The sequence below is a fragment of the Microcaecilia unicolor genome, chromosome 3, assembly GCF_901765095.1.
Source record: "Microcaecilia unicolor chromosome 3, aMicUni1.1, whole genome shotgun sequence".
In the NCBI taxonomy this organism is placed as follows: domain Eukaryota; kingdom Metazoa; phylum Chordata; class Amphibia; order Gymnophiona; family Siphonopidae; genus Microcaecilia; species Microcaecilia unicolor.
Window position 1 is genome coordinate 384,867,976 of NC_044033.1, and position 27,865 is coordinate 384,895,840.

A 27,865-nucleotide genomic window follows, 5' to 3' on the forward strand; every position below is an offset into this window, starting at 1 on the left:
TTGCATTTCAGGTTCAAGTTTAGTCTTCAGTTACTTCAGAAAGACTTCGTGTTCAAGTTTTTTCACTTGGATTCTTCAAGAGTTAAGACGAGTTTGTGTTACAGTGAGCTGCTGCATTCCTCTCCCCTCCGTTTTACGGGGCCGGATTGAGACTTAAATTCTGCCGGCACTCCCTCCCGCTTCGTGCGGCTGTAGGGCAGCTTTGTACCCTTCCCGCTTCGGCGGTGTTAGGGTCAGTCAGCTCCTCCCGCGGTTGCGGTTGCAGGATAAGCCAGATCCCCCCGCATCGGCGGGTGTGGTGTCCCTCCCCCGCTCCGCGGGGATGAGCTGGACGGATTCCCCTCCCCCACTTGTGTGGGGATGAGCTGGGTTAATTCCCCTCCCCCGTTTCGGCGGTGGTGAGCTGGGCAGAGTGTCCCTTCGTGGGTGTAATTCTCTAAGTGCTGAGTCCTGCGGATGGAGCTTTGATATCGACATACTGAGGAGTTTCCGGCAGCACATGACCACATATAGGGAGGCAAAAGTTTGCTCTCTATCTCCACCTGCTGGTAGATGGACACAACCCACCAGTCTATGGATTGATCAGCTATGATTAATGGAAAGAAAATTATCAGGTATGATTATACATAATTTTACCTTATCAGCTGTTTCCATATTACATTCTTCGGGGCCTAAAGCTCTATATATCATGTCATTTCTAATGATTTGTAATCGAGCTGTTGGGTTGGCACAGTCACTTGTTTGAGTGTTTGTGGTCTGGCAGTTTCCTCCAGTTTGGTCAAAACCAGCTTGTGCTGTGTCCACAGTACCACAAGCCTCGATCTTCAGCTTCCCAGGGCTTTTACAAGATTTTGACCCCTAACCTTTACTGTGGTTTACCCACCTACTGCAGTAACAATCCTCAGCTGAGGACCACAGACTATGGCTGTCTGCAGTATCTGGTACCCTGAATCTATCTCCTGGTAGTGCATGCCATCAGACATTCTTCATCTGAGCAGCTGAAACCAAGCCTGGCACTCAAACCAGAGAGTCCCTCACACTCTAGGCCCATGCCTGCTGCTATATGTAGCATTGTGCACTTTGACCTAAAAATGTGAAGTACATAAAATGCAGATTCTTGTCTTCCATGAAATGTAGGGGAGCAGCAGATGGGCCAGTCAATTGAGCTGTGGAATCTGTGTTTACAGATCACCAAATGGCTTTATTGCAGTTTCCCTTGGGAAACATGGCCCGGTTCTAGTAGACTAACACAGGGGTTTTGAAGGCAGTTTGAAAGCCTTGAAGCCTTAATGTATATCCTGGCTCAATGAATGGGTAATAAAATGATCAGATTAAAAGAAAATCCCCATTTATTTCTACCTTGGGAGGTCCCCAGTTGCCAGAGTCAATAAATTATCAATTTTCAGAGATTTGATTCAGCTTATCCCACTTTTACAAGTAGACTAAATTTGGTACCCAAACTTATTTTCTTTTGGACTGAGAAGTGCTTCTCTCTGTGGGCACAAAACGTTATCAACCTAACCAACTTATCATAATATCCAATCACATCAAATTATAAAAGAAAAATGTGCAGCAAATCCTCTCAGAACTTGTCCTTTTGCCTTTAAGGACTTTTACAGATAAGTCTACTCCTTTTATAGGGAGGGTTATTTTAGTAGGATTTTCACCCCATTGTATTACTGGGAGAGAGATTATGAGAGGGAGAGGATTAGCGGGTGTCTCTTTCAGTACTGAACAACAGCTAGATACAAACTAGTAGAAAACCAGAAAATCAGAGAAAAGGCAAGAAATACTAATATTTCTAAACTATATCACTGCCTATATCATTAATAACCAAACTTGTTCTGGGGCCAGCCAGCCAGTCAGTCAAGGTTTCAGAATATCAACAATGAATATGCATGAGATGGATTTGCATACACTGCCTCCATAGCTTAAAGAATTCCTATGTATATTTGCCATCCTCCCCCAGAACAAATTTTGAGAGTCTGTGGCCCATATAATAGCCAGTTGTGGTTGGTCATAGCATGTTTGTTAAAGCAGAAGACAGATTTGTGCAGTCTGCGGTCGCTATGCTTAATCATTTATCTAGTAAAAGAGGCCCGTTTCTGTGTGAAATGAAATGGGCGCTAGCAAGGTTGTCCTCGGAGTTCTCCCTCCCCCCCCCCTCCTCTTCGAGTTCCAGGGCTGCCCCACCGTGGTAAAAGAAACCACACTTTTTAAACCTACTCGTTCTCCGACGTGCGTCATGACGTTTCAGCCGCCACTGCGCTGTGCTCACCCCTTTGTTCTGGGAATAGCTTACTGCCGCAGCAGCAGCCGCCTCATCTGGCGGAGGGATATATGACGCTACCGGCCTACGCACGTTCGCTGATGGACTGTTGCCAGCGCTGCAGCCGCGCATGTGAAAAGAGCCCCAGGGCCGAGAGCGTCCTCCGGAAAGGTAAAGTGTGTCTCGTCTCTTGGTTTCAGTGTTCCCGAAGAGTCATGGCATCTCGAGCTTCTTTTCACCTTCCCCCCGCTCTTTCAGCAGACTTCTTAGCCCGGTGAAGTAGTTCCAGGAGGGAGGGGGGTGGCTGGGAACTCTTTTTTTTTTTTTTTTTTTGTCCCCTGAAATCTGCCAACATGGCGCTTCTTAAGGGAAAGTTTGGCATTTTGTGGTGGACGGAGTTGGCTGTGGGGGAGGAAATGAGAATGAAGGGATCGGTGGGGACAGCGCTTGGCCGACATTTGTTCGCGAAGGCGGTGGGTGGGGGGGGGGGAGAGGCCTTGCTACTGCCTTTTTTTTTTTTTAGCTGTTCGGCCCTCTCACTTCCCATTGGTCCGCCCTCTGACGTCATCGCCAGGGTGGACCAGTGGGAAGTGTGTTACGAATCCAGGCATCCAGACAGAGGTGCAAAGTATTGTATAGGATAACTTAGGAACTGTCCAGCAGATACTGTATGGTGACAGCTCCAATGAACTGTGGGGCTCTACTGTACTGTCCATCACTGTACTATTATTAAGTTACACGGGGGTGGGTCCAAGCAAGGGCCTGCACAGTGCCAGGCCAAAGTGAGCAGTGTAACTTGCACAGAGCCCAAGCTCTCCTGGCAGCACCAGAAGCAACGCACTTTCTATAATTGGATCAGAGCAGGTTGCAATCTATGCAGACAACTGGACATATGACACTACCGTAGTGGACGGTGGGCTGCACAGGCCTGAAGGCAGATACAGAGGTGGAAGGCAGGTTGGGAGGCCATCTTAGTCTGTCATTTGTGACAGACTTTTTTCAGTTAGGTGAGGAGGATTAATTGGAGAGACTGGTTCTACTTTGACATCAGTTTAGGATTGTATGTGTCTTTCCATGCAGATACCCCACTACCACCACCTTGTATTCATAGTCATTTCACTGTTGTTTTCACCTGAAGTGCACCCTTTAGGGATCCTCTGGTGTATACGTCTTTTTGAATTTCATCACTATTTTTGTTTCCACTACCTCATCCAGGAGAACATTCCAAGCATCCACCATCCTGTCAAGGAAAAAATATTTCCTGATGTTGCTCCTGAGTCTGTCTCGCAGCTTCATTTCGTGCCCCCTAGTTGTATAGTTTCCTCTTATTTGGAAATGATTTATTTCTCATTCATTCATTCCTTTCAAATATTTAAATGTCTGTTGAATCTCCCCTTTCCCTCCCTTCCTGTATTGTATGAATGCTCAAATCTCATTTCGCATGTCTTCTGATGCAAACCCTGCACCATTTTGGTTGTTTTTCTCTGGGCGGCTTCTCTCTATCCTTATGGAGATACTGCCTCCAAAACTGAGCACAGTATTGTAAGTTAGGCTTCACCAGTGACACATATGGGGGCATTTTCACCTCCATTTTCTTCTTGGCTATGCATCTCAATGTGCAGCCCAGCATTTCTCTGCCTTTGGGCACCAGTTTATCAAATTGATTCACTACCTCAAGCTCATCAAACGCTATTATCCCAAGGCCTCTTTCTTTATCTTGTTGATCAACCTCCCACCTCTTACTGTGTACCACTTTTTTGGATTTGTGAACCCCAGATACATCCCTCTGTACTTCTTCACTTTAAAGCTTGCATAGATGTCAGAACGGGGGGAGGGGGGCACATGGGCCCTGGCCCCTCCAAAATTGTCCTTCCAGCTGCCCCCTTCGCTTACCTGCAGAGTGATGAGAGCTTGTCTGTCCACTGCAGTTGCTCTGCCTTTCCTTGGCTAGCTCTGGCTGCCATAACCCTGTGATCATCAAAATTGGAGAGCAGCTACTTCCTAGGGATAGGGATTAGAGAAAGCATCTAATGCTGGGCATGGTAGAAGGAGGCTGTGGGCTAAGAAGTGGACAGGTGGGAAATGTGGCTGGGGATGGGAGGAGAGGACTGTGGGAAGGCGAAGGATGACAGATACTTAGTGGGGGCGAAGCAAGAGCATTTACTGGAGAAGATGAAAATGGAGGGGCAGAGGGATGGATGTTGGGATTAAGGGGGAGAAAAGATAGGGTAAATGAATATTGGAGAAGGAGATACGAGAGCAGATGCTGGGGAAGGGGAGGCAGAGCATAAAAGAACATGGGATCCCTTCATACAACAGTTGAGTAAGCACATTGGTTGACAAGAATGTGAATAGTATTTGCATGTTATTGAATGGGTAGAACTGGAAAATAGGGTTGAGCCTTTTTCCCTGGGTAATGGAGTGAGGGGAGGTGGGTAAGGAAAAGATAATATGAGAAGGGGATACTTTAATATGTTACTGTAAATGTTTGTATTGAGAAATACAAAGAAATAAGAAAGCAGTGAAGTACACTTTTTCCCCCACAAACTCATAGACCACCTTTAACAAACCCCCTTCCTATTTCCCCCTCCCCCACCAATAAACCCCATGGCCTAACCAGTGTGAATTAGGTAAAAGAAAAAGTAAAAAATGACTACATGGTCTTGGCTGTTATGATCCCATACTCCTAATCATAGTCATCGAGCACTAGCTCTACCCTTATCCCTATCCCCCCAGAGCCTCTAATGTCGACTAAGATGTGCTGGGTTTTCTAAAAAAAAAAAAATAAATCAGCCTACAGGCTGTTTGCCAAAGAAAGAAAAATATATTTTCCAAGAAAGTTTTTCTTTTTGCAGTATGGAGGGGTGGAGAGCAGAAACCTTGAGGGAAGTTCACGAGTGCCTCCTGATACTATACAGGAACTGAAGGAGCTGATTACCGAAATAGAGGTGAGTTCCCCACTGGAGAACAGTACACGGACAAGTTTTAAAAAATGTCAGCCGCATTCTAAACACAAACAAGAATTATCTATTCTAATACATAGTGAATACAAATAAAACACGCTACATCAATGAATAGCTGGTGAACTATCAATTACATAGCTCTGTGCTGTGGAATCATTTGTCGCTGGTGCATGGTATGAAACTTTGAGTATGAAGAGCACAGCCTGTCAAAGACAAAGCGTCTTTCCTCAGGTGTATAAATCCAAAGACTGAATACCATAAGAAAAGTGCATGTTTAATTTATTTATTTATTTGTAGCATTTATACCCCGCTCTTTCCCACTCGATAGCAGGTTCAGTGCGGCTTACAAAGTATGGGTTACAAAGTATCACAGAGATAACATAGGATAGTAGGTCTAAGGAGTGGTTGTGTTGAGTAGGACAAGAGAAAGAGATGTGGGGGGAGGGTAAAGGTATGGGTAAAGTTAGTGGCGTAGATTGGGCTCGTAAGTTAAGTCGGGTCATTTGGGTAGACTTGTTTGAAGAGGTGAGTTTTCAGCAGCTTTCAGAAGGGTAGGTGTTCGTTGGTTGTTCGGATGGATCTAGGTATGGCGTCCCAGAGTTGGCTGCCTATAACGGAAAAGTTGGATGCGTAGAAGGTTTTGTATTTGAGGCCTTTGCAATTGGGAAGGTGAAGATTGAGATATGTTCGAGAAGATTTGTCCCCATTCCTGGCTGGAAGATCGATCAGATTGGTCATGTAGCTTGGAGATTCTTCCGTGAAGGATCTTGTGGATTAGAGTGTGGACTTTGAAGTGTATTCGTTCTTTGATAGGAAGCCAGTGGAGTTTTTCACAGAGTGGTGTAGTGCTTTCGAATCGTGTTTTACCAAAAATGAGTCTGGCAGCTGTGTTCTGGGCGGTTTGTAGTTTTTTCAGGATATGGGTTTTGCAACCAATAAAGATGCTGTTGCAGTAGTCAGCATGGGTGAGTACTGTGGATTGTACTAGATTGCGGAAAGCTTTTAGGGGGAGGAATGGTTTCACTCTTTTCAGTACCCACATCATGTTGAACATCATCTTCGTTACACTTTTTGCATGAGTTTCTAGAGTGAGGTGGTTGTCTAACGTTACTCCTAGGATTTTTAGATTGTTGGATATTGGGATTGTAACGTCGGGGGTGATCAGGGTAGTCAGGAGTAGAGTGGAGTGTTGTGATGAGAGGATTAGGCATTGAGTTTTTTCTTTATTCATTTTCATCTTGAAAGCGTTGGCCCAGGATGCTAAGATGTTCATGCCAGTGATTATTTTATCAGAGATTTCTGTTAGGTTGGATTGGAAAGGGATGAATATGGTGACGTCATCTGCGTAGATGAAGGGGTTCAGACCAGATTTGGATAGGGATTTGGCCAGAGAAATCATCATAAGATTGAAGAGGATCGGCGATAGAGGCGATCCTTGGGGAACTCCGCATTTTGATGACCATGCAGACGAGACTGATGTGGTTGATTTGACTTGATAGGATCTGGTGGTGATGAAACTTTTTATCCATTTGATTATGTTTTCCGCCGATACCTAGTTTGTCCAGTAGTTTTGTAAGAATATCGTGGTTTACCATGTCAAAGGCGCTGGATAGGTCGAACTGTAGAAGAAGTATATTGTTGCCGAATGAAATTTCTTGTTTGAACTTGGATATTAGGGTAAGTAATACTGTTTCTGTGCTGTGTGCAGGTCGAAAACCTGATTGTGACTCATGTAGTAAGGAGAATTTTTGTATGAATTCATTGAGTTGGAAGGTCACTCTATTTTCCATTAGTTTGGTCAGGAGAGGGATGGAGGCCACAGGTTGGTAGTTAGTGATGTCTTTTGCTGGTTTCTTGGGGGTTTTTGGAATAGGTGTGAGTAGTATATTGCCGTGCTCGGAGGGGAAGGAGCCTTGTTGAAGTAGGAAATTAAGGTGGGCGGTGAGGTCCGTAATGAATCGTGCTGGGGCATTTTAACTATATGACTGTACAATATAAAGTGTCTGTGCTGCTTATTAGAGCTCACCTAGATCCCTTCTAAAGAAGGGTCCCCGTTTTGGAAGAGTAAATACAAATGACTAGTGAGAGGACTATACCATTTTGCTAGAGCGACCCTTGGATGTTTGTTTCAGTGGTATTTTCCTCCTTCTATATTACCCCCGATCTCTAGTATTGGCGTAGCCATTTTTGCATAGTTTATACGGGACCTTGATCGCCTTCTGTTTGTTTACCGCCAGTTTTAGTTGAGAGTCAGAAAGAGCATGAGATTAGTGTGCTCAGGTGAGTTTGGTTCCTATATATTTTGGGGAGATTTACTTGCTTCTCTTTCAGTACTAGCTAAAGGTGAATTGCATTAGGGTACATTAGGTATTTCCTGTCCCTGGAGGGCAATTCTATAAATTGGCGCCTAAGGAATAGGCGTCAATTGTGTGCACAAGCTATAGAATTATAGCACTTATGTGCACGATTGGTGCCACTAATTGGCATTTATGCACATAAGTGCTAGGCGTTATTTCTAGAACATACGCACCAAAATCGCTTAGTGTGTAGAGTTGAGGGGATGCTTGAGTGGGCTAGTCCTGGGCATGTCTCTGAGGTACGCACATAAGTTATAGAATACCACAAGTTATATGCACTCCAGGGCACACTTAGGCGCCAACATTTATGACAGCCATTGATTTGGCATAACTGTTGGCACCTCACATTAGATGCGCCAGTATAGACTTACTCTTATTCTGTATCAGAATCTTAGTGTCCAGATGCCATTATAGAATTGGCACTAAGTATATAGCAGTGGGTACCTAAATCTTGGCGCCAGTTTATAGAATTACAATCTAAGTTTGTAAATGAGGAAATAGAGGGTTAGGTGCCTTGCCTAAGATCCCAAGTAGCTGCAGTGGGTTTTGAACAGTTTCCCTGGTTGTCAGCCTGGTGCTCTAACCACTAGGCTACTCCTCCACTCTATGTAGGGGACAGCTACTAAACAGGCAGCTGCTAAAGTTTTTATCTGCTTCCAGATGTGAAAGCAGCCTATAGGCTAGTACCTCTTCTGAGTAGCAGTTTTGAGATGAGTTTTAATTTTCTTGCCTTATGGGAAGAGGGATTTTTAACTTGGTCTACTAGTCCATTCGTGAAGGAAGACAGGAGTCTGGCCAAGTAGGAGGAACCTCTGATGTAGAGATGTCTCACAGGAATAGGAGGCTCTGGGATTCCCAGGTCTTAGGGTTCGCACGGAACAGGGTTCGTGGGAATCCTGCAGAACCTGCGGGATTCCCTTAGGGACGGAAGCAGTTCCTGCGGGGTTCCCGTGGGGACGGAAGCAGTTCCTGCGGGGTTCCCGTGGGGACAGAAGTAGTTCTTGTGGGGTTCTCGTGAAAGTGTATGCTGCACTTGTGCCAGCCTCTCAACTGCCGAGTACCAAGTTCTTTGAGTGCTGTCTCCTCCTCCTTGCTTTAACAGCACAGATGTGGAAAGTCTCCATTAAGGAGGTGGTAGAGATACAGATGATAATGAAATTCAAAAAGGCATGAGATGAACACAGAGAATCTCTAATTAGAAAATGGAAGTTATAAAAAACCTAAACTTAAATGGCTGCTTGTGTGTGGATGTGTCGAGTGACACTTAGATGGTGACTAGCTGTGATGAACTAGGGCTGATACCGGGAGACCTGTACTGTCTGTGTTTCATATATGGCAATCTAGTTTAGGATGGGCTGGAAAGGGTTTAGACAGCAACTTTAGTGGCTGGAACATGAGGACAGTTCTGTACGGACTTTTATGGTCTGTGTCCCACAAATGAGAAGATGAATAGGCTGGAGTGGGCTTTGAGGGCAACTCCAGCAGTTGGAACATAAGGATAGAGCCAGGCGGTCTTCTATGGTCTATGTCCCAGAAACGCCACAGAAAGACCATAATCAAGTATGTAATATCACATTCATTGTTGATTTAAGCATGAATTGATAATGATTGTGACTATTGGGCAGACTGGATGGACCGATCCGGTTTTTATCTGCTGTCACTTACTATGTTACTATTAATCCTCTCTGCTCCTTGGCTGATGCACAGACCTCAGCTCTGACATAGGCATGAGCATCAGACGTCACCTGACTTACTGCCGTGTGCATATGGCGATCTCTTAGAACACAGTGCCAGTGAATCAGAGAAGTCTTACATGTGCACACCAGAGTGTTCCAACTTCCGTTCCTTCCTTGCCTGCAGTGCTACGGCTCAAACCCAGAGAGAGACTGAAAGAGCCGACAGCAATTTTTTTTATGTACCATTAAATTCTTGGGGGACTGGGTGAGGACAGGTTAAATGCTTGCGGGGATGGGTTAGATTCCCTTGGGGACAGGCGGAAATGGGTTAGATTCCCCACGGGGACAGATGGGGATGGGTTAGATTACCTACGGGGATGAATAGGGATGATGGATTTCTGTCCCCGTGCAACTCAGAGTTTCTTTTTATGAACCAGCAATAATCTGATAAGTTCTGGATGATAAGAATAAACAGTCTGTACCTTTCTTTTGTTTTCTAACGAGAAATTATTATTCATTGCATTTAAAGAAAAGTGTGGACCCTTTGGCTCTGGACTTCATCAACATTCTAACACAACAAGTGAAAATCTGTGTGAAACTCCTGTCTAAGACCAAGCAACAGCCCCTGGAGAATGAGCAGGTCAGAATACAAAACTATCAAAAAGAAGCCAACGCTGTTCTTGAGAAGGGAGATGGACACAAAGGGAAATGCCAAATTCCTCAGGATGCTTTGGTGAGCCATGGAAAAAGATGCAGCTCACAAGGTCAAGGGGTACAACCCTGTTTGCAAAGTTCAGGTAGGCATTCAAATGGCTTTCTTTCCTAAAGAATCTTAGTAACATAATAAGTGATGGCAGATAAAGTCCTGAACAGTCCATCTAGTCTGTTCAGCTGTTACACTCATTATCAATTCATGATTAAATCAACAATGAATATGATCATGGCCTTTTTTGGCATTTCTAGGACATAGACCATAGAAGTCCACCAGGCCTTGTCGTTACGTTCACTCCAGCCTGTTGTGTTTGCACGACACAGACCGTAAAAGTCTGCCCAATACTGTCTTCAAGTTTCAACCACTGAAGTTGCTCTTGAAGCCCTTTCCAGCCCAGCCTAAACCGGATTACCATATACGAGACACCTGCCTGGCTCCGACCCTAGTTCATCACAGCTAGAGTCACTCAATGACACCACACAAATGCAGCCATTTAAGTTTTTGGTTTTTTTTTTAATACACAACCATAAACCACAACCGTAAACATTCCAGGACATAACCCTCCCTACCTCGGACAGTTTGAAAGTACTTGGTGTCACACTCGATCGCAACCTAACCCTCGAGAGCCAAGTAAACTCTGTAACAAAGAAAATGTTCTATGCAATGTGGAAGCTCAAACAATTAAAATCTTTCTTCCCAAGAGCAACTTTTCGATACCTAATACAATCAATGGTCCTAAGCCATGCAGACTATTGCAATGAAATCTACGCGGGCTGCAAAGAACAACTCATAAAAAAAATCCAGACTGCCCAAAATACAGCAGCCAGGCTAATAGTCAGCAAAACATGCTTCGAAAGTGCCAAACCCCTCCAAGAAGAGTTACATTGGCTCCCAATCAAAGAACGGATCATCTTCAAAATCTGCACCTTAGTCCACAGAATCATTTACGGCGTAGTCCCAGGATACATGCCGGACCTTATAGACTTACCAATAAGAAACAAAGTCAGATCGTCAAGATCTTACCTAAACCTACACTACCCAAATTGCAAAGGACTGAAATACAAAACAACTTACGCAGCTGGCTTCTCCTACATAAGCGCACAACTATGGAATGGACTCCCAAAAGCTATGAAAACAATCTACGACTACTTGAACTTCAGGAAATCACTAAAAACCAACCTCTTCAAAAAGGCCTACCCCAACGACCCCAGGTAACCCTCTTCACCTACCAACACAGCATGACTATGATCGAACAGGACAACACACAATCTTCATCCATTCCAACCCTCCACTTATACCTCATACGATCACTATACAACTTTGTATTTGTTAACCACCGACTGGGCAAACGACTTTGACGGTACTATGTAAGCCACACTGAGCCTCCAAATAGGTGGGAAAATGTAGGGTACAAATGCAACAAATAAATAATACCATCCATTTTCTGTGTTCATCCCACACTATTTTGAATTCTGTCACCCTTTTTTTCTGTACCACCTCCCTTGGGAGGGCATTCCAGGCTTTGACCACACTCCCTGTGCAAAAGAATTTCCTGAGTCTTCCACCCTGCAACCTTAATTCATGTCTTAGTTTTTTTTTTGTGTGTGTGTCTCAACCAAGCCCTAATCACTGTTTTAAAAAATAAACACATTAAAAGTAAGACTGATCAAAGAGTCTACTGGTTATACAAACATTCACGGATGTTTCTTATAGAAGTACAGAGGGTTTCCTAACATGTGCTGCTGCTGTTGCATGACAGGGGTACTCTGTGGAGCAGCCTAAAAATAGCCCAACACCCAAATCTCTATGTGAGCAGTGTGTGGAGGGTGGTGGTTCCACTCTCCCTCTCCCCTTCCCCACATAGCTGTTTTCCTGTTAAAAATTGTTCGGGTCACTTTTAGGCATGACTTCAGCTGTAGCCATTGTCTCACCAGTGTGCTTCTCTTCCTCTATCCTCCTCACTCTCCTCCAGTCCAGGACATACTTTGATTGTAACCACAGAATGAGATATATCAAATTGCTTCCCCTTTCCCAAGTTGTTCAGAGTCCTAAATAAAAATGTCTGATTTTTTCATCTGTACCTCACACATGTAGAAGGATCCTTCCTTTTTATTTGCATTTCAACATTAGACAACTTTATCTTTGTGAAAAAAAATGCAAAAAAGGCACACACAAAAATAGCACACCATTAAGTTCTTTAAAAAAATAAAATAATTAACAAATTCATGGAGTTTCAGCTGACTGTATAACATTGTGGAGAGAGGAACCACAACCGTAGGAAGCCAGTAAAAGCGAATAGAACCCTTCCTGATATTAAATATCCTAAAGAGCATTTCTGCCCCTTGACCATGCAAGTCGCGGTCCCGCTGGGTGCAGAGCAGAATGCAGATCACTCTTGGGCAAGTGGGGAGAGGCACGCTGCTGCTGAATCTGCTGGTCCAGCAGGCGCTTGTTGCGGTAGTCTGGCTATGGGGGCTTTTGGTACGGTTGTTACCCAGACAGAAATGCTTGTTCAGCCACTTGGCCATGGCGGAAAATTTTGCCCTCCTGAGCACTCCCCAGGCTACGAAGGTGGACGAAGAGACAGGTGGTCATATGGCACCGGCCCTCCTCCATCTCTACCTCCTTCATCCTTCTTGGAAGAACCACTCCAGCCCTGGCTGCTCAGCACAGATCCGGGACCCGGGGGTTGGAGGACCACTGCCTCAGTCAGTCACTGCTTTCTCAAACTCAGCTGCAGCACTGCCCAGTCGTGCAAGCAGAACAAACCTAAAACCTCCCAATACCCAGTGCATCCTGCTGCCACCACGAAAGACGAGGAAAGTCACTCACAAGGCGTGCACACCGACAGTCCGGTGTCGGGGGGGGGGGGGGGGGGCTGGATCCCACCTCCCTTGCCATCCTATTGGTCAAATTTGACCAATATATTTTGTAATATAATGGTATGAGGGGACTCCTCCCCTGTTTAGACCTCCAAAGGAGCTCCGCTATCATTGTTCAGATGAGAACCAGTAATACAATCGTGTGTCTAAAAGGTGTACTCCCCACCACCTCCACAAAGTCATATCTCCGCCATTTGGGTTTAACACTGTTCTTCCAGCTACATTCAACTCTGCTTGCCTGTTGTGAACATTAATTTGCCTCATCTGAGTGGGCGAGTAGATTTTTGAAACCCTGTCTATTCTTCTTCCTGGCTTGTCCACTTAAACATAAACCTCTATTTGATATTTATAACAGCAATGAATTTTTAGAACAAAAATCAATCTCAGAATGTTAATTGTCTTCTTGTGTTTTAAGTCTGTAATGTGCAGGTACTTGTTACTGGAAAGACCTTTGGCTCGGAACAGCAGTTCCTAAATCAGGTGGAGCAACATCTCTGTGGACTGGGGACTCAGTTCCAGAAAGAGGACTATACCCACACCTCAGACAAGCTCTTGCTGCTCTTCTGTCCTGTTGCTTCACAGAGTAACACAGATATAGATAATGCATTGGAGAACATTCCTAGTAAGTAGTGATTTTAAGTTTCATTTCTTTCATCTCAGAATTTTTCATAAGGGCTCAGTATTCAAAATATTTGTGCAGTCTGAGTTAAATAATTCTACCTCTTTCTGGCTAAGATTTATCTGTTTAAATTGTAATGTGCACAGATTTTCCTGTTTGGAGGGCCATACTTTTCAAATTAAATCACTGAGGGGCCCTTCTACTAAGGCACGCCCAAAAGTGGCCTGGGCTGGTGTAGGCGTGTGTTTTGGACGCACGCTGGTCCATTTTTTGAGTGCGTCTGGGGAAAAAAGGGATTTTTTAATGCACCGGAAAATGGACGTGCAGCAAAATGAAAACCAGCGCACGTCCATTTTCAGCCTGAGACCTTACCACCACTCATTGACTAAGCGGTAAGGTCTCCCGCAATAACCGGGCAGTACGCATCCAGTGCACGCCAACAGCCGATTACCGCCGGGTAAGCGCCCCATGGTAGAAAATAGAAAATATTTTCTATCGCGTATTTTGGGCGCATGCCAAAAATGGAATTATTGCCCAGGGCACGCAGTAGTTGGGTGGCAGAGCCAATTTGATGTGCGTTGTATGCACGTAGGCACCTACTCACCTTTGTAAAAGGGCCCTTCAGTGCAATATTTGGCATTCTGGGGGAGATTCTACATATTGCGCCTAAAAAATCGGTGCAGAAATCAATGCCAACTAAGCGTATTCTGTAAGTGGCACCTAGATTTAGGTGCGGTATATGGAATACGCTTACTTGATCAGGCCTGCAGGTTGGGAGAACCATGGCCCACTTTTGTCAAGTGCAGGGAAAAGGAGAAGCTCCGTTCGCTACATTGGACTCAGTGTCTACAGTCCCTTGAATTTTCCCTTCCTGGTTGCTGGCGGCATTGCCTCGTGGAATCTGTTAGATGGGAAGCTGTATCAGACCTTGTAGCCCGTCTTGGAGGTGTTTGCATTAGGAGCTGCAGGCTTCTATTGGTAGCCCTTTGTCTTTCCCACTGCGGGCTGTCTTGAGTAGAGGTCTGCGACATGGGCCTGTTTGCAGTGGCAGCAGCAGACTGTTTCCCGGGGCAGTCCCCGGGCTGCATGGTTGGAGGCACGTTTTGCCTGTCTGGTGGATGCTGTGTATGACATTCTTTGGGCTTCGTCCTAGGGTATGTTTTTGGCATTCACCACAAGCTGTCAGTTCTGCCTGCGGCCGTAGGCGGTGGTTGCCACCTCCAAGGCCTGCGTGGTCAGGTTTCCACTTTGGGGCACCTTTCTATTTGGGTACACCCTCAGCAATTTGGTTCAGGAGCTCGGTGAGTCGGGCTCCTGCATTGGCCAGGGGACGTTCCTCATTCTTGGACTGCCCTGTGGGCTCGGCAAGTGCCCGGTTTCGTGTCAGCACTAAAGGTAGGCCTGATCTTCAGAATTTTGGCCAGAGGACTCGGTTTCGAGCCTGGCATTCTCCCTTCCAGGGGACGGGGAACCAGGAACCAGCAGGGCACTTGGGGTGAGTGGCTGCTGTCTCCCGGCCATCCTTGGGTGGCCTGGCTGGGTGTTCCATCTGGGCCGACATGGAGCCGCTTTCGGGCATTTCGGGATGTGTGGACTACCTTCTCATCTTAGGTGCTGGATTTTCGGGGTGCTGGCGTCTGGCTGGAGTTCTCCCCTCAGGTAGCCTCTCTCTTCTTGCAGTCTCCTTGTAAGAGTGGGCCTCTGTCTGCTCAGAGCAGAAGAGCAGTGGAGGTGCTGCTATCCTTTTGGGCCATTGTTCCTGTCCTTCCTGCCGAGTGCTGTTTGGGTCGGTACTCCATCCTTTTTTGGGTTCCCAGGAAGACGGGAACAGTGCAACCCATTCTGGTATCCACAGGTATCCATTTTCGGATGGCGGCCCTGAGGTCTCTGATCGCCTCCGTTTGGGAGAGAAAGTTTCTCTCCGCTCTCGATCTCAGGGAGGCATACTTCTCTTTCCTGCTATGGGCTGTCTTGGCAAGTTCATTCCTGTTTTGGTCCCTGCCAGTTGGTTCCGTCGGACCCAAGGACCCTGTTTTGAGGTCATGCTCATAGAGGGGGTCTTTCTGCGGAGACACAGGTTTTTGTGTTCTCCTGTACCTGGATGACTCCAGGTCTCTTCTTGCCTAGCCTGAGTAGAGACCTCTTCAGCGCTGGTTCACCCCCAGTTTTTTGTCTGGTTGAGTATTTAATTTCAACAGGAGCAGGCTGGCGACAGCGCGCCAACTTTTATTCCCGATAAGCTTGAGTGTTTCTTCAGAGGGACAGCGCTTTAAGTTAGCTTCCAAGATTTTCGCTCCTGCTTTGTCACCAGCCATAGGCCTGGTATTTTGTGCAGGTCCTTAGATCTATGGCAGCGGCCATGGAAGGGGTTTCTTCTTCTCTCATGCGGCTGCTTTAGGGGGCACTGCTCAGCCGCTGGTGTCAGGTTTCAGAGGGCGGCGGCATCTGGCTCTTTTGCTTTCTGGCTGTCAGTCAGTGCATGAGGAGGTTGCTGCTTCCCCAGTCATTGACCCTGGGAAGGTCCTCCTCAAGCCTGCTTTGGAAGGTGGTGTCTGTGGATACCAGCTTCTCGGGCTGGGAAGTGCCCTTTGCTGGGGTTCCTTGGTGCAGAGCTCTTGGTCTCCTAGGAGGGCATTGGCCCTCTATCCTCTGGAGCTGCGTGCAGTGAGCCGAGCTCTGGAGGCCTTTGCCCCACTGTTGGGAATGCTGCCATTTGGGTCTTTCGGTCTTGCCTACGGTGGTTGCCTTTTTTCGCCTCACAGGGGGGGACTCCTAGAAGTCTACTGGCGGAGGAGTCCAGCTTGTTAATGGACAGGGTAGTGAGACTTTGATTGTGCCTTCAACTGGTTTGCGGGTTCCCTCAGTATGGAGACAGACTGACTCAGTTGGTACGCTCTGGTTTCAAGCAGAGGGAGTGGTTGGTCGAGCTGTTTTCAACTGGTGGCCTAGTCCTATGTCTAGGTTCCTCGGTGCTTCAGCCACCGCCGGGCATAGGACTCTAGGGATCTATTCGCCCTGTGATGGTTGTGTCTGAGCGAGAGACCTCCGTATGCCTTCCCCCATGCTGATTTTAGGCCGGCTGTGGGGGAGAGTGGCAGATCTTTGGGGCAGGGTGATCCTGGTTTCCAGCCTGGCCATGTCTTCCTTGGTATTCAGATCTCGTGAGGCTCCTGGTTAGGGAGCCATTGTGATTCCCTCAGTGTTGAGGTCTTTCTTTCGGGGCCTAGTGGCCATGGAGGTTCTCTCCCCTCTTTCCTTTGGTCCTGCGGCCTGGCCCTGGAGAGGGCTCGGCTGAGGAAGAAAAGTTATTTGCTTTCAGTGGTGGCTTCCATGCTTTGGGCTGTGAAGCGCTCTTCCTCATCTGCGTCTGCCAGAGTGTGTTTCTAAGTCTGGTGTGCTGTGAGGTTTTGGGTTGCCATTGCGTCCTCTCTGGGCCACTTTCTGGCTTTTTGGCAGGAGGGAATTTCATGGGGCTAGTGCTGTAGGTCCAGTGGGGGTCCTGTCTTGCTTTCAGGGCTGCTTGCAGGAGTCTTCTTTAGCTGCTCCTTCTGGACTGAGTTCTTTTTCTTGTCCTTCGTGTGCTTCAGGACTCCCCGTTTGAGCCTGTGGATAGGTGGCCCTCATTCTATGGCACCATGGCTTAGTTGGCTAAAGCACCTGTCTAGTTCTTTCTTTGTCCACTGTGTTCTTTGAGGTGTTTCTGTCAACCTATTACTTCTCGCAACTTCAGTCTCTTTTTCTCTTGGAAGGTCCCTTTATCCATTTTTCGGAGGCAGGGGTCTCGCTTGGGGCAGTACCATGCTTCTTGCCTTAGTGTTAGTTGGTGTTTCTTTTTCCGTAGTCAGCGGTCTGTTTTTTGGAAGCTTCTGGTCTCAGCAGAGCGTTCATGCATTTCACGGTTTCCAGTGTTTTTCGCCATTCGTTTGGTCCTATTGGGCTGTTTGCTAAACAGCAGGGGGGTCTCATGTTGCCCAAGGCTTTCTTTGCCCAGTGGGTGAAGGTGGCTGTGGCCTCAGCCTGTATCCTGGGAGGCGCTTCTCAGGTTGAAGGCTCTCTCTCCTGGACGTGTGGCTATGTTTTGGGCAGAGGCTTCGTTGTCTTCTCTGATGGCTATCTGTAGGTCAGCGGCGTACGCTTCCCTGCATACCTTCAGTAAGTATGGTAGAATGGCTGGTGCCGCTCAGGCAACAGTTACATTTGGGGCGTCGGTTCTGCGTATGCTAGATTCGGCTTCCCACCCTTGTGGGATAGCTTTTGAACATCCCACTTGTCCTGGAATAGTGGAAATGAACGTAATGGAAGGAGACATTAGGTCTTACTTGATAATTTTCTTTCCATTAGTTCTTCACACTATTCCAGGAGCCCTCTCGTGGTGCGATGGCTTTGTTGGTGGCTCTATGTACTGTCTTTGTATCCTGTTTTCTAGGGGCCTTATCTTTGAATGGTTCTTGGGGCTGGATATGTTGATTGCTAACCATGCTCCTGATTGGGTGTGTTTTCTTCCTTGCTTGAGGACGGATACTAGCAGGGAGCTATGTAGTGGTGCTCAGTTCTGTATTCTCTATCTCCACCTGCTGGTTGATGGACATAACTACCTACTTGTCCTGGAATACTGTGAAGAACTAATGGAAAGAAAATTATCAAGTAAGACCTAATTTCTCCTTCCCTGCCCATAACCACGCCCCTTTTTGCCTGCACACATTACAGTTAGGCACACTACATTACAGAATGCTCTTAGTGAGTTGTGCGTGTAAATTCTAATTACCAATTAGTGCTCATTATTGCTTGTTAAGAGCTGTTATCAACGCTGATTAGCTTGTTAAGCCAATTAAGTTAAAGCACATTGTTATAGAATACGCTTTGATTTTGACGCGGATCTCAAGGCACGCTATATAGAATCTGGGGGTCTACGGCTAAATCTGACCAGACAAAAATGGCTGTACTAAATCAAATCACTCAAGTTTGTGAGATTTGATTTAACCAGACATTGAACTGCCTAATTGGGGTAATTTTATAACTGAGTGCATGCATAAAAAATATGTGCATTGTGGTACCGTGGGCTAGCATTCAAGCCCTGGGCCTTTAAGTATGCGAATCACAGATTAAATGCAACAAAAGCTTTATTAGCTAGTTCAAAGTTCAACACAAAGGTTCAAATTTAAGAGAGGCCTGCTCTGTCCTGCAGACCACAGCATTAAGAAGTGCCCTCTAACCATGGAAAGAAGCCTGTACTACCTTGCAGGCAGTAAGGCATCTAAACTCTTCCTCAGCAGTTCTTAGCAGTCTTGGGTTCATCCTGGAGGCTCCATCTTCCCTGTGGGCTTCTCCGAGTTTCCCCATTTACACATCTATGTGATTTACATTTATAAATACCACTATGTACACATGGAGATTAGTTATTTTAGAAGCATCTTATCTCATTTGTAAACTTTCATGAAGCTATGACATACAAGCAACAGTCAATAGCTGAGACTAAGGAGCCAATGCAGTTAATGCAGCTGTGCAGTTACTGAGGGTCGTGCATGCTCGTTAATTATCGATCGATGCAGAGAGGGGTTGAGTGCAGTTGTTAACTCACATGAAAGATGTGGCTGCACATTATTTTGGAATGTATGATAACGATGCTATTAGCTATTCTAGGCAATGCACTGAAGAAAACAGTGGCTTTCGCCATGCCGACAGTGTGATCAATTTTTTGCCAGGTCTGGGGCAGTGGAGGAGATTTGACTGCCAGTTTTGTCATCTTCTCCAGCCAGAAAAAGTGCCTGCAGGCTTAAATGACTGACAGGAGGTAACGGAGCTTGTGTGCCTGTCGACACATATCATTGTCTATTCTGTGCATAAATATCAGCCTCACAAAACTTTTGTGTACAAGAAATATTTGCAAAGCTGATATTTATGCGCAGAAGAACGGGCACCGATGGAGGGAAGTGACGTCACCAATGGGAATGGCTGCCTGAGTTGCCAGCTCTAGACACCCCAAAGAAAATTAGCCATAATCAGCACTTTGTTTAGCATTTTCATCTCCTGTACTGGGGTAGCAGTGAATGCTACATAGTGGACTGTATTTGAGAGGATGAGCAGTGGCCCCCGATGAGTGGACTTGCTTACCTTCGCCTATACAAAACAACTAATGGTGGACTACATGGCAGGCTCAAATATGGCAGTGGAGTCTGAGCTCTCTTGGCAGGCGCTAACATCCTCCCCATCACCATCGCCGGATTTATTCACCATGAAAGATTCAGCAGTTGTGGAGGCAGCCGACCTCCTCACGGAACTACAAGCCTGGTTTTGTGAGATTAAGATCGACCTTAAGTTTGTATGTGAGGAACTTACCTCACTTGGAGCAGATCTTCCTAAAAAGATCAATGACCTGGGCCACAGGGTAGAGGATGCTAAATTACGTCTAGATAAGCAAATGGATGCCGTTGGCGTGCTGGATAAACTAATTCAGGACACTCACGATATGGATCAGGACATTAGTAGATAAAATAGATTACCTTGAAAATCGGAACCGCCGCTGGAATCTTCACTTCCATGGACTGCTGGAGGTGCCGACTTATGCGGATTGTAAATGTGTGGGCCAACAGTTGAGCCCTTTGCTCTTGGAGGGCCAGACACAGATGGGCCCTTCTACTGTTCAGCTGGACAGAGCACACAGAGCTTTGGGGCAGCTGAAAAATAACAAGCCTCAAAAAATGCGGGTACTGAAACATTTCACTTGGAACTCCCATCCCATTACAATCTACCAGGATTTGGAGGCGGCCATGCTTCGGAGGCAGTGTGAACTGAAACTTGTGACTCTGCAGCTTTGCAACCAGGGTATCCAGTACAAGCGCTCCATTCCCTGTCAGAGGTGCATGACCTTTCCCGGAAGTGTGCTTGGATTTAGCGTCCTCGCAGACATAGGCTCCCGGTATAAAAGGCTTGGGGAGGCTAAGCCTCCCCAGCTGCCCGCAGCAGTCTCATTCTTCGACACGACGCCAGCCCGACACGCCGTCTTTCTTTATCTTTTCTGTTCTCCGTCCATCATCTCTGCAGTGCTCTGAGTGCTGCCGGCCGGCTCACCATCACCTGAGTGCCATGCATGCCTAGTTCCGGCGCGCCGCGTCCCTCCTCCTCCTCGCCTAGATGATGCGGGCCGGGGATCCCGGATGGGGACAGTCAGACCTCGCGTGGGGAAGGGGCGAGATGGATCGGCGGAGCCTCGGAGGGTTGACTGACGCTGACGAATCGGGTAGGGATATTCGTGATGTGCAGGCTCTCAGCCAGTCAGCTTTCCCTACGTGAGAGCGATGCAACTTCCTGTTCCGCGCGGGAGGGGTCGTCAAAGTAGGGAAGGGAAGGCTCAACGCTGGTTACAGTGGTTGTCTGAGGTGTTCCCACTTCCTTGAAGTGATTAGCACTGTTCTTTCAGCTGGGACCCTAAGATCAAAGATTTTTGAGATCAAAAGGAGACCCCTTATTGGCTAACGTGGAAAGAGCCCTGCTGTCCTGTGGCTCCAATTCTTGCCTCTCGTGTAAGCAATCCTTCATCTTGTAAGCAGTCCCTCAGACAAGGCCTTCTGGTACTCCTCTAGACTAGAAATAGATTCTAATCAGTAACGTTTGTTGGCAGATAAAGAACTCCTGGTTAATTTCAGTCTGCCCAGTTGTCTCCCTCTACTGCATCACTATAGATATTACTTAAATCTCTTGTCACCTCCCTTCTTGCCCCTTAGCACCACCCACCAAATCGGTCTCAGTGATTGGCTAACAGATAGGTAAAATAACACAAAAAGCCAAAAAGATGCCCAAATACATAGAGACAATGGCAGCGACCCAGACCATAATAATTCAAGAAGAGGAAATTGTGGCACACAGCACACGTTGGATTTCAGGAGAGGTAGGTGCTGACTCTGAAGGTTTAAGTCAAAATAAAAAAATAAATATTTTGTTTCATGCAGATCTGTTTTGTTTAAACATAACTAAATGGGCTATAAGCCCCTAATGCTTTTGGTTCCTATATTTTATTTGTGATGACTTATACTGTGCCAAAATAGAAATTTGAAAATTGTTATCTCTATCGGGTCGTTAATAAAAGGAGTTCATTGTGAATTTCCACCCTAAAAAGATGTTTTGTGGCTGTACATGACATGAGAATTGTGATATGATCCCTTGTTTCATATTGTTGACGGTCTGTGATGTTGTCGATTTGGGTGGTATATGGTGTATTAGGGTCTGCCCAGTGTAATATTTATGGTACAGTAAGGTTCTGAGTGTGTTTTTGCACAAAGTTGTGCATAGTGTTTTGCAGTTGAGCGATTGTGGTTAATATATGCTTTGAGCAACCACTTTATTCTTTGACATATGATACATATCTAATATCTAAATTTAATAAAAGGTATTAATTGTGACTTTTATTTTTCTTTATTTTTTTTCTGTGTTATCAGACAATTATGGATTTAAGCTCCACCCCTGGCCTAACCCCTAACCCCGCCTCCTTTAGCCTCCCCAAACAGTTGGGCCACCGACCGCCTATGCTCGCAGACCTGGCGTGTGGCCTCGGTGGGATCGCGGGACCACCTGAAGTGGCAGCAGGTCACAAAAGGGAAAGGGCAACTGCGACACCAGCAATCAGATGCAACTCTTTTGGGAGCTGAAGCAACTTGAACTTTCTGAGTGTCAGTAACTTACATAGCGGATCAAGTTTTCTTTGGTTTACTCAGTTGAGCGTTACTATATTTGAGTACTGTGCTAATGAGGCTGGATGCTGTGTGCTGATCACAGTTTAATTACAGCTATGGGGTTGTTCTTGACTTAGCACTTCTCTCGACTGGTATAACCCCCTGGCTTATCTGATAAACTGCGTCGTACTGCGGTGAGGATCTTGTTCTTTGTTGAGTGTTTGTAAAATTACGCTGTGAATAAAAGCAATTGTAAGAGCTAGCTTAATTCACAAATTAAGAATATCACATTTCATGTTAGATAACAATAGTTACATTTCTTTTGAAAGCTAATAGCAGTTTATATGCTTTCCATGTACATCCAAGTTTAGGGCAAAATAAAATTTGAAAACAACAAATTGGCTTCAGCTTCTATTTACTGGAAAATCCTGAAATTTGTAAGCATTTTCCTTCACCTAGCTTTGGGCCTGGTGAACAAGATTAGTTTAATTGTGTAATCCTGGCCAGGTCTGAGTTCAGTTCCAGGTACTTGCCTCGACTGCTAACACCTGGTACAGTGAGCTGAGTCTTTTCTGGAACAAGGTAACAAAACTAGCTTTGACTTACACAATATGCTTATCACTTATTTTACTTTACTCAGCTTGTAATAAAACATGGGTGCTTAGGATACAAACTACTTTGAAAAGTTTTCTCTGGTACTAACAAGACAAAGTTTCACTTAATGTAGTAATGCTTCCCTTGCCTGTTACCAGTGACATCACCCTCATTGTGGCTATAAGCACATATCTTCTGAAAACCCTTAACATTCTTTTAGTTACACTGAAGTTGACAGTTTCCTGAAGGGGCAACTTAGGTTACCCCTTTCTACATGGCTAGACTGCTTTGAACACTGTCCTCTGAAAGTACCCCTCTGCACGTGCACTTGCTCCTTCCTCTTGTTGATTTATCAGGGTAAGGCTACACATGCACAGTGGATAGTTCCCCAGCCAAAACACACCCACAGGGACGGCTGTTTATAAGCCGGTGAAAGGGCGAATGCAGAGCTATATTTTGAGTTGGTTGGTTCTGCTTGCATAATTCAGTTATGCAGGTAAAACTCGGCCCTCTTGAAAACTGCTTGCAATGTTTCAGAACTACCTTATGGAATGAATGTATGAGTCTGCCATATTTTTCTTTAATAGAGAATGAAAGTTGTTTTTTTTTATTTCTTACCTGTTTTTCAGGTCAGAGGAAGACTATTTTAATAGTGATGCATTTTACTCCAAATCAAAGTCTGTCATTGTATACGAATAGCAGTTGGATTCAGCATGGCTCCCTTATCAACACAGTAGACTGTCGTTTTTCAGAGAGCTCTGGTCTCTATGACTGTAGTATGAACACCAAAGCGATAATATCCGTGGCTTCCACGATACAGCAGGCAAGGCAATCGAGAGAAAACATGGTATGGAAACATTCCCTGTACTACACAGCTATTATACCCATCCCAGTGCCATTATCTATGGTCCTTCTACCCCGTCATCTGAAGTAAGCAGATGAGTTCCACAGCTTCTCTACAGCATTTCAACAAATGAGTGTGCCTTTTGCTGCAAGATTTCAATGGGATGTTGGTCACAGGAACACTGATAGTAGGATGTTTTATAGCCCATCAGCATGTACCTTTCAACAGAGGTTGTAACATTTCGTGGCGTGCATATTTCTGTAGAGCAAACAACCAAAGAGTAGGGTAGGGATGACACTTCCAAAAACAAAACCCACGAGGTAGACTCAGGAGATAATAGTCAATGATCTTTATTGAGAATGCACCGAAAGGACTCGACATAGCGGCCATGTTTCGGCACCTAAGAGCCTGCCTCAGGAGTCTGACCAATCGTTGTTTCAGGGTCTAAATAAGCTTCGGTAAAGCTTAACTAATCGCAAACTTCTGCAAGAATGCTGCATGGGAAGCCAAAGAAATATTCTGTGTAAATGGTGCCAGCGTTTTATTTTGACGCCATTTCACAGCATATTTCTTTGGTTTCCCATGCAGTGTTCTTTCACTATTCGGCACTGGTGGATGTTTCCCCCTCTGTGGAGATTTCTCCTTAATTGCAGAAGTTTGCGATTTCAAAGAAGAAGTCGGCTAGGGAATACTGTCGACATGACGTATGTTTCACAATAGCTGTATCGAGGAACTCCCTTACGTAGCCGAGCCTAACTGAACAGACAGAAGATGGTTAGGCTCAGCTATGTTTATTATTTGGCACCAAATTCTGGACACCGGTGTGCTATGACGCACTTGATTTCTTTGCGGATGAGTTCATTTTGACCTACTCCGGTTTGATGATTGCTTGTTTTTAGTGCATTTTAGTCTGACTCTTTATCAACTCCTGATGCAGGCGTTTGACGCCGAAACACGTTCCGTGTCAGGTCTGATAAAGAGCTCTTGACTATCCCACACTTGTATGGCCTTTGGTACATTCATATAATATAACTGTTCTACCATGCTGCCTGTTATGATGTATCATTTGTATTCTGCTGACTTTGTATTTCTGCTACATGAATGCTCTATTGTGCTGTTTTAATGTAGAATCTTACTGATACAGTGTCATATTATTGCTATTACTATTTTTAATTTGCCATTTTCAAGTTTACCTCACTGTTCTGATTACATATTTCACTGATTTGGTCATTTTACTGTTGTTACTTGTTAAGTGCAGCCACGCCATTGACAGTCCTGATAGCTAGCATGCAATAATGTCCTGAGTGCTAACTGTCTGGGCTGGCCCCACTCCATCTCCACCCATGATCCACACAGATCCCACCCCTACCTGCACTGTTCAGTGCAGGATTTTTACAATGCTGCTTGGTTTTAGTGTATGGTAACAATCAGTGCAGGTCTGTGTGGAGGAGTAGTGTAGTGGTTAGAGCCCCAAGCTGATATCCCGGGAAGCCCAGTTCAAATCCCACTGCTATTTCTTCTGATCTTAGGCAAGTCACATAACCTTTTATTGCCTCAGGTACAAAGTTAGATTGTAAACTCTCTAGGGACAGGGAAATAACATACTGTACCTGAATGTAACTCACCTTTTGTAGCTCTGGCCACCTTGTTGGGTAGACTGAATGGATCGTGTAGGTCTTTTATCTGCCATCATTTACTATGGCAGATAAAAGTTAAGCTCTGGAACTCGTTGCCAGAGGATGTGGTAACAGCGGTTAGTGTATCTGGGTTTTAAAAAGGTTTGGACACGTTCCTGGAGGAAAAGTCCATAGTCTGCTATTGAGACGGACATTGGGGAGCCACTGCTTGCCCTGGGATTGGTAGCATGGAATGTTGCTACTAATTGGGTTTCTGCCAGGTACTTGTGATCTGGATTGGCCACTGTTGAAAGCAGGATACTGAGCTAGATGGACCGTTGGTCTGACCCAGTATGGCTATTCTTTTATGTCACAGTGCTAACACTTGTACTACTTAATTAATGCGGTTTAATAAATATCCCCTCAAAATGTTAATTTTTAAGGTCACTGCTTCAGATGGAAAAAAAGTGGATTTTCTAAAGTAGTTTGTCTTGTACTTTCCACAGCATGGAGACATAGAGGACAAAAACCTCGAAGGATGTTCTCAGAAGCAGAGTGACACTGTGCAGAAAATTGGAAACAACACAGAAAAGCTGATCTCGGAAATGAAGGTGAGTCCCTCATTCTAAAACATACAAAGTTTAAAACCATTTGGCTGACTGTTAAAAGCACATGAGACTAGCAATGGCACGATGCAGTGGAGCCATTTGTTGGCAGCTTATTGAATATGACAGCACAAGCACATAGGAGGTTGTTCAGTTGTATGGATAAGAGACTTTCTTCACATGTATAGGCTCACTGTGAGGGGGTCTACTGAACACTGCCCCTGTCCCTTAAGAATAGTCCCTCCTGTAACCTGGACCACCTTAAGAGCATGAAACCCGGCCCGGGAGGAGGTGAGCTGGGAGGGTCAGGCTGAGGTTAAGAAGGCCCATGGAAGGAAGAACAGAAGTTGCAGTCTATGCCCTGACTGAATATGTCTAGCTGCTGTGACCTGGCAGAGGTAAGCTAACCTTGTGCTTTTGTTAAGACTCACAAGCTTTGCTGAGGTCTGCCTGGAGCCAGACCTGGACCTCTGAGAGAAAACAAGACCTATAGGCTGTGTTAGGGGCGTGGCAACCCCAGCAGTCACAACTTGTGTAGGCCTGTCGCTAGAGGCCTGCTCAATAACTGTGTTTCCTAAACCGCAGTTGTTTACCCACACTATGTCTCGGACCCTCTGAAGGAACAGGCCTGGGGGAGTTCTGTAAATAAATACTTGTTTTGTGTTCATCCCTTGTGTCCGGCTGTGTTATTTCTCCGGCCTAATCCCAACCCTTGGTCAGAGTCTCACACTTACCCAGAGGGTTGGTCTATATAATGATGGATTCTGTCTTTCTGAAGACTTTTGAGGGAGCTGCCTTTGAAATAAGTATGCTAGCGTACCCCAACCCCTTTATCCAAGAGCTAATGAACACACCAAGATGAAACACAATTGTTATTATTTCAGAAATGTTCTGTTGTAAGAGAACTTTGCACTAAGGGTTAACCACAGATAGGTATATACAATTAGATACCTTTAAATCATCAGTGAGCTCACTATAATCCTTGTGAATATATATTGTGATAAGGCCACAGGTCATCCACATTTTAAGGGGAAGTTTCAGAGACTCCCCTCCCCCTTGAGTTTGTGGAACAGGATGTGGCCTTGCCTTTAATAAAGGGATCAGGGGCAGATCATGGATATCTTGTTTATGAGCAACAGTAGTCCTTGTTACTAGCATCTTCTTCACTCAGGGTGATTTTCAACTACTCAAATGGCCTCTCCCACCAGTGAAATATGCTCTTTCTTGGAGAACAAATGACACCTTTGGTACTCTGTAAACTTGGTATCCCTTCTGGCAAAGGTACTCAAGAAGAAATAGTGCTTAATTTCATTAGGAAATTAGTCTTTTCTAGACTCCACCTCTTAGGCAAATTGACATTTTTCCTGAAAACACTGGCATATCATCTGGGGGGGGGGGGGGGGTTCTCTTGACAACTTTCCTTGAAATAAGCCCAATACTGGACTGACTTGTGGGTTTAGCATTCAGGAGTTTGTCTAACAGCCTCCACACCCTGGACAGGACAAAACTCAACATGATTTTAACATCCTAACCTCAAACCCACCCCTCCCCCCCACCCCCGGCTGTTCTTTCCAGTTCAAAGAAAACCTTCAAAGTCCACTGTTAAGGCATTAAAGGTGTGTACCTTGTCCTTGCTTGTTTCTTCTTGGACCAACTCCCAGGCTTCCAGGGTCAGCAAGAGTGTATCTGCCGGCCTCTTATTATCAAATTTATAAGACCTGACTTTATAAATGTGGGGATTCTTCCATATGTATTAGTAATATTATTTCCCAAACATTCACTCTTTCACAAATTATATAAATCTACTTTCAGTATATGTTAAAGAGATAAGTTCTTTATGGGGATCATCAGAATCTTTACCCTCATCCTTAGGGTGCCGTATACCTCCTCATTGATCAACCCAATGTTCTTCATTTTTTCTTTTTATCTTTTTTTGTCTATTCTTTAGCTTTCATAAAATTCTCTCTTCACAATTAAATAAGTACTAGATCGTCTCATTTTTATTTATAAGTAGTATAGTACTTAACTTTCTTTTAGCAGCAACAATTTTTGCAAATGAGCC

The 27,865-nt window shown here is 45.4% G+C and overlaps 1 protein-coding gene across 1 annotated transcript in view; it reads left to right on the forward strand.

Annotated features, from left to right (window-relative positions):
* LOC115467020 overlaps positions 1 to 27,865 on the forward strand; it is an 85,818-nt gene that overhangs the window by 14,353 nt on the left and 43,600 nt on the right. The window contains exons 2-6 of the mRNA XM_030198662.1: positions 5,125 to 5,217; positions 9,795 to 10,062; positions 13,275 to 13,481; positions 23,368 to 23,585; positions 25,705 to 25,809. Coding sequence (XP_030054522.1) covers positions 5,125 to 5,217; positions 9,795 to 10,062; positions 13,275 to 13,481; positions 23,368 to 23,585; positions 25,705 to 25,809 — 891 coding nt within the window. The remainder of the gene's footprint in view (positions 1 to 5,124; positions 5,218 to 9,794; positions 10,063 to 13,274; positions 13,482 to 23,367; positions 23,586 to 25,704; positions 25,810 to 27,865) is intronic.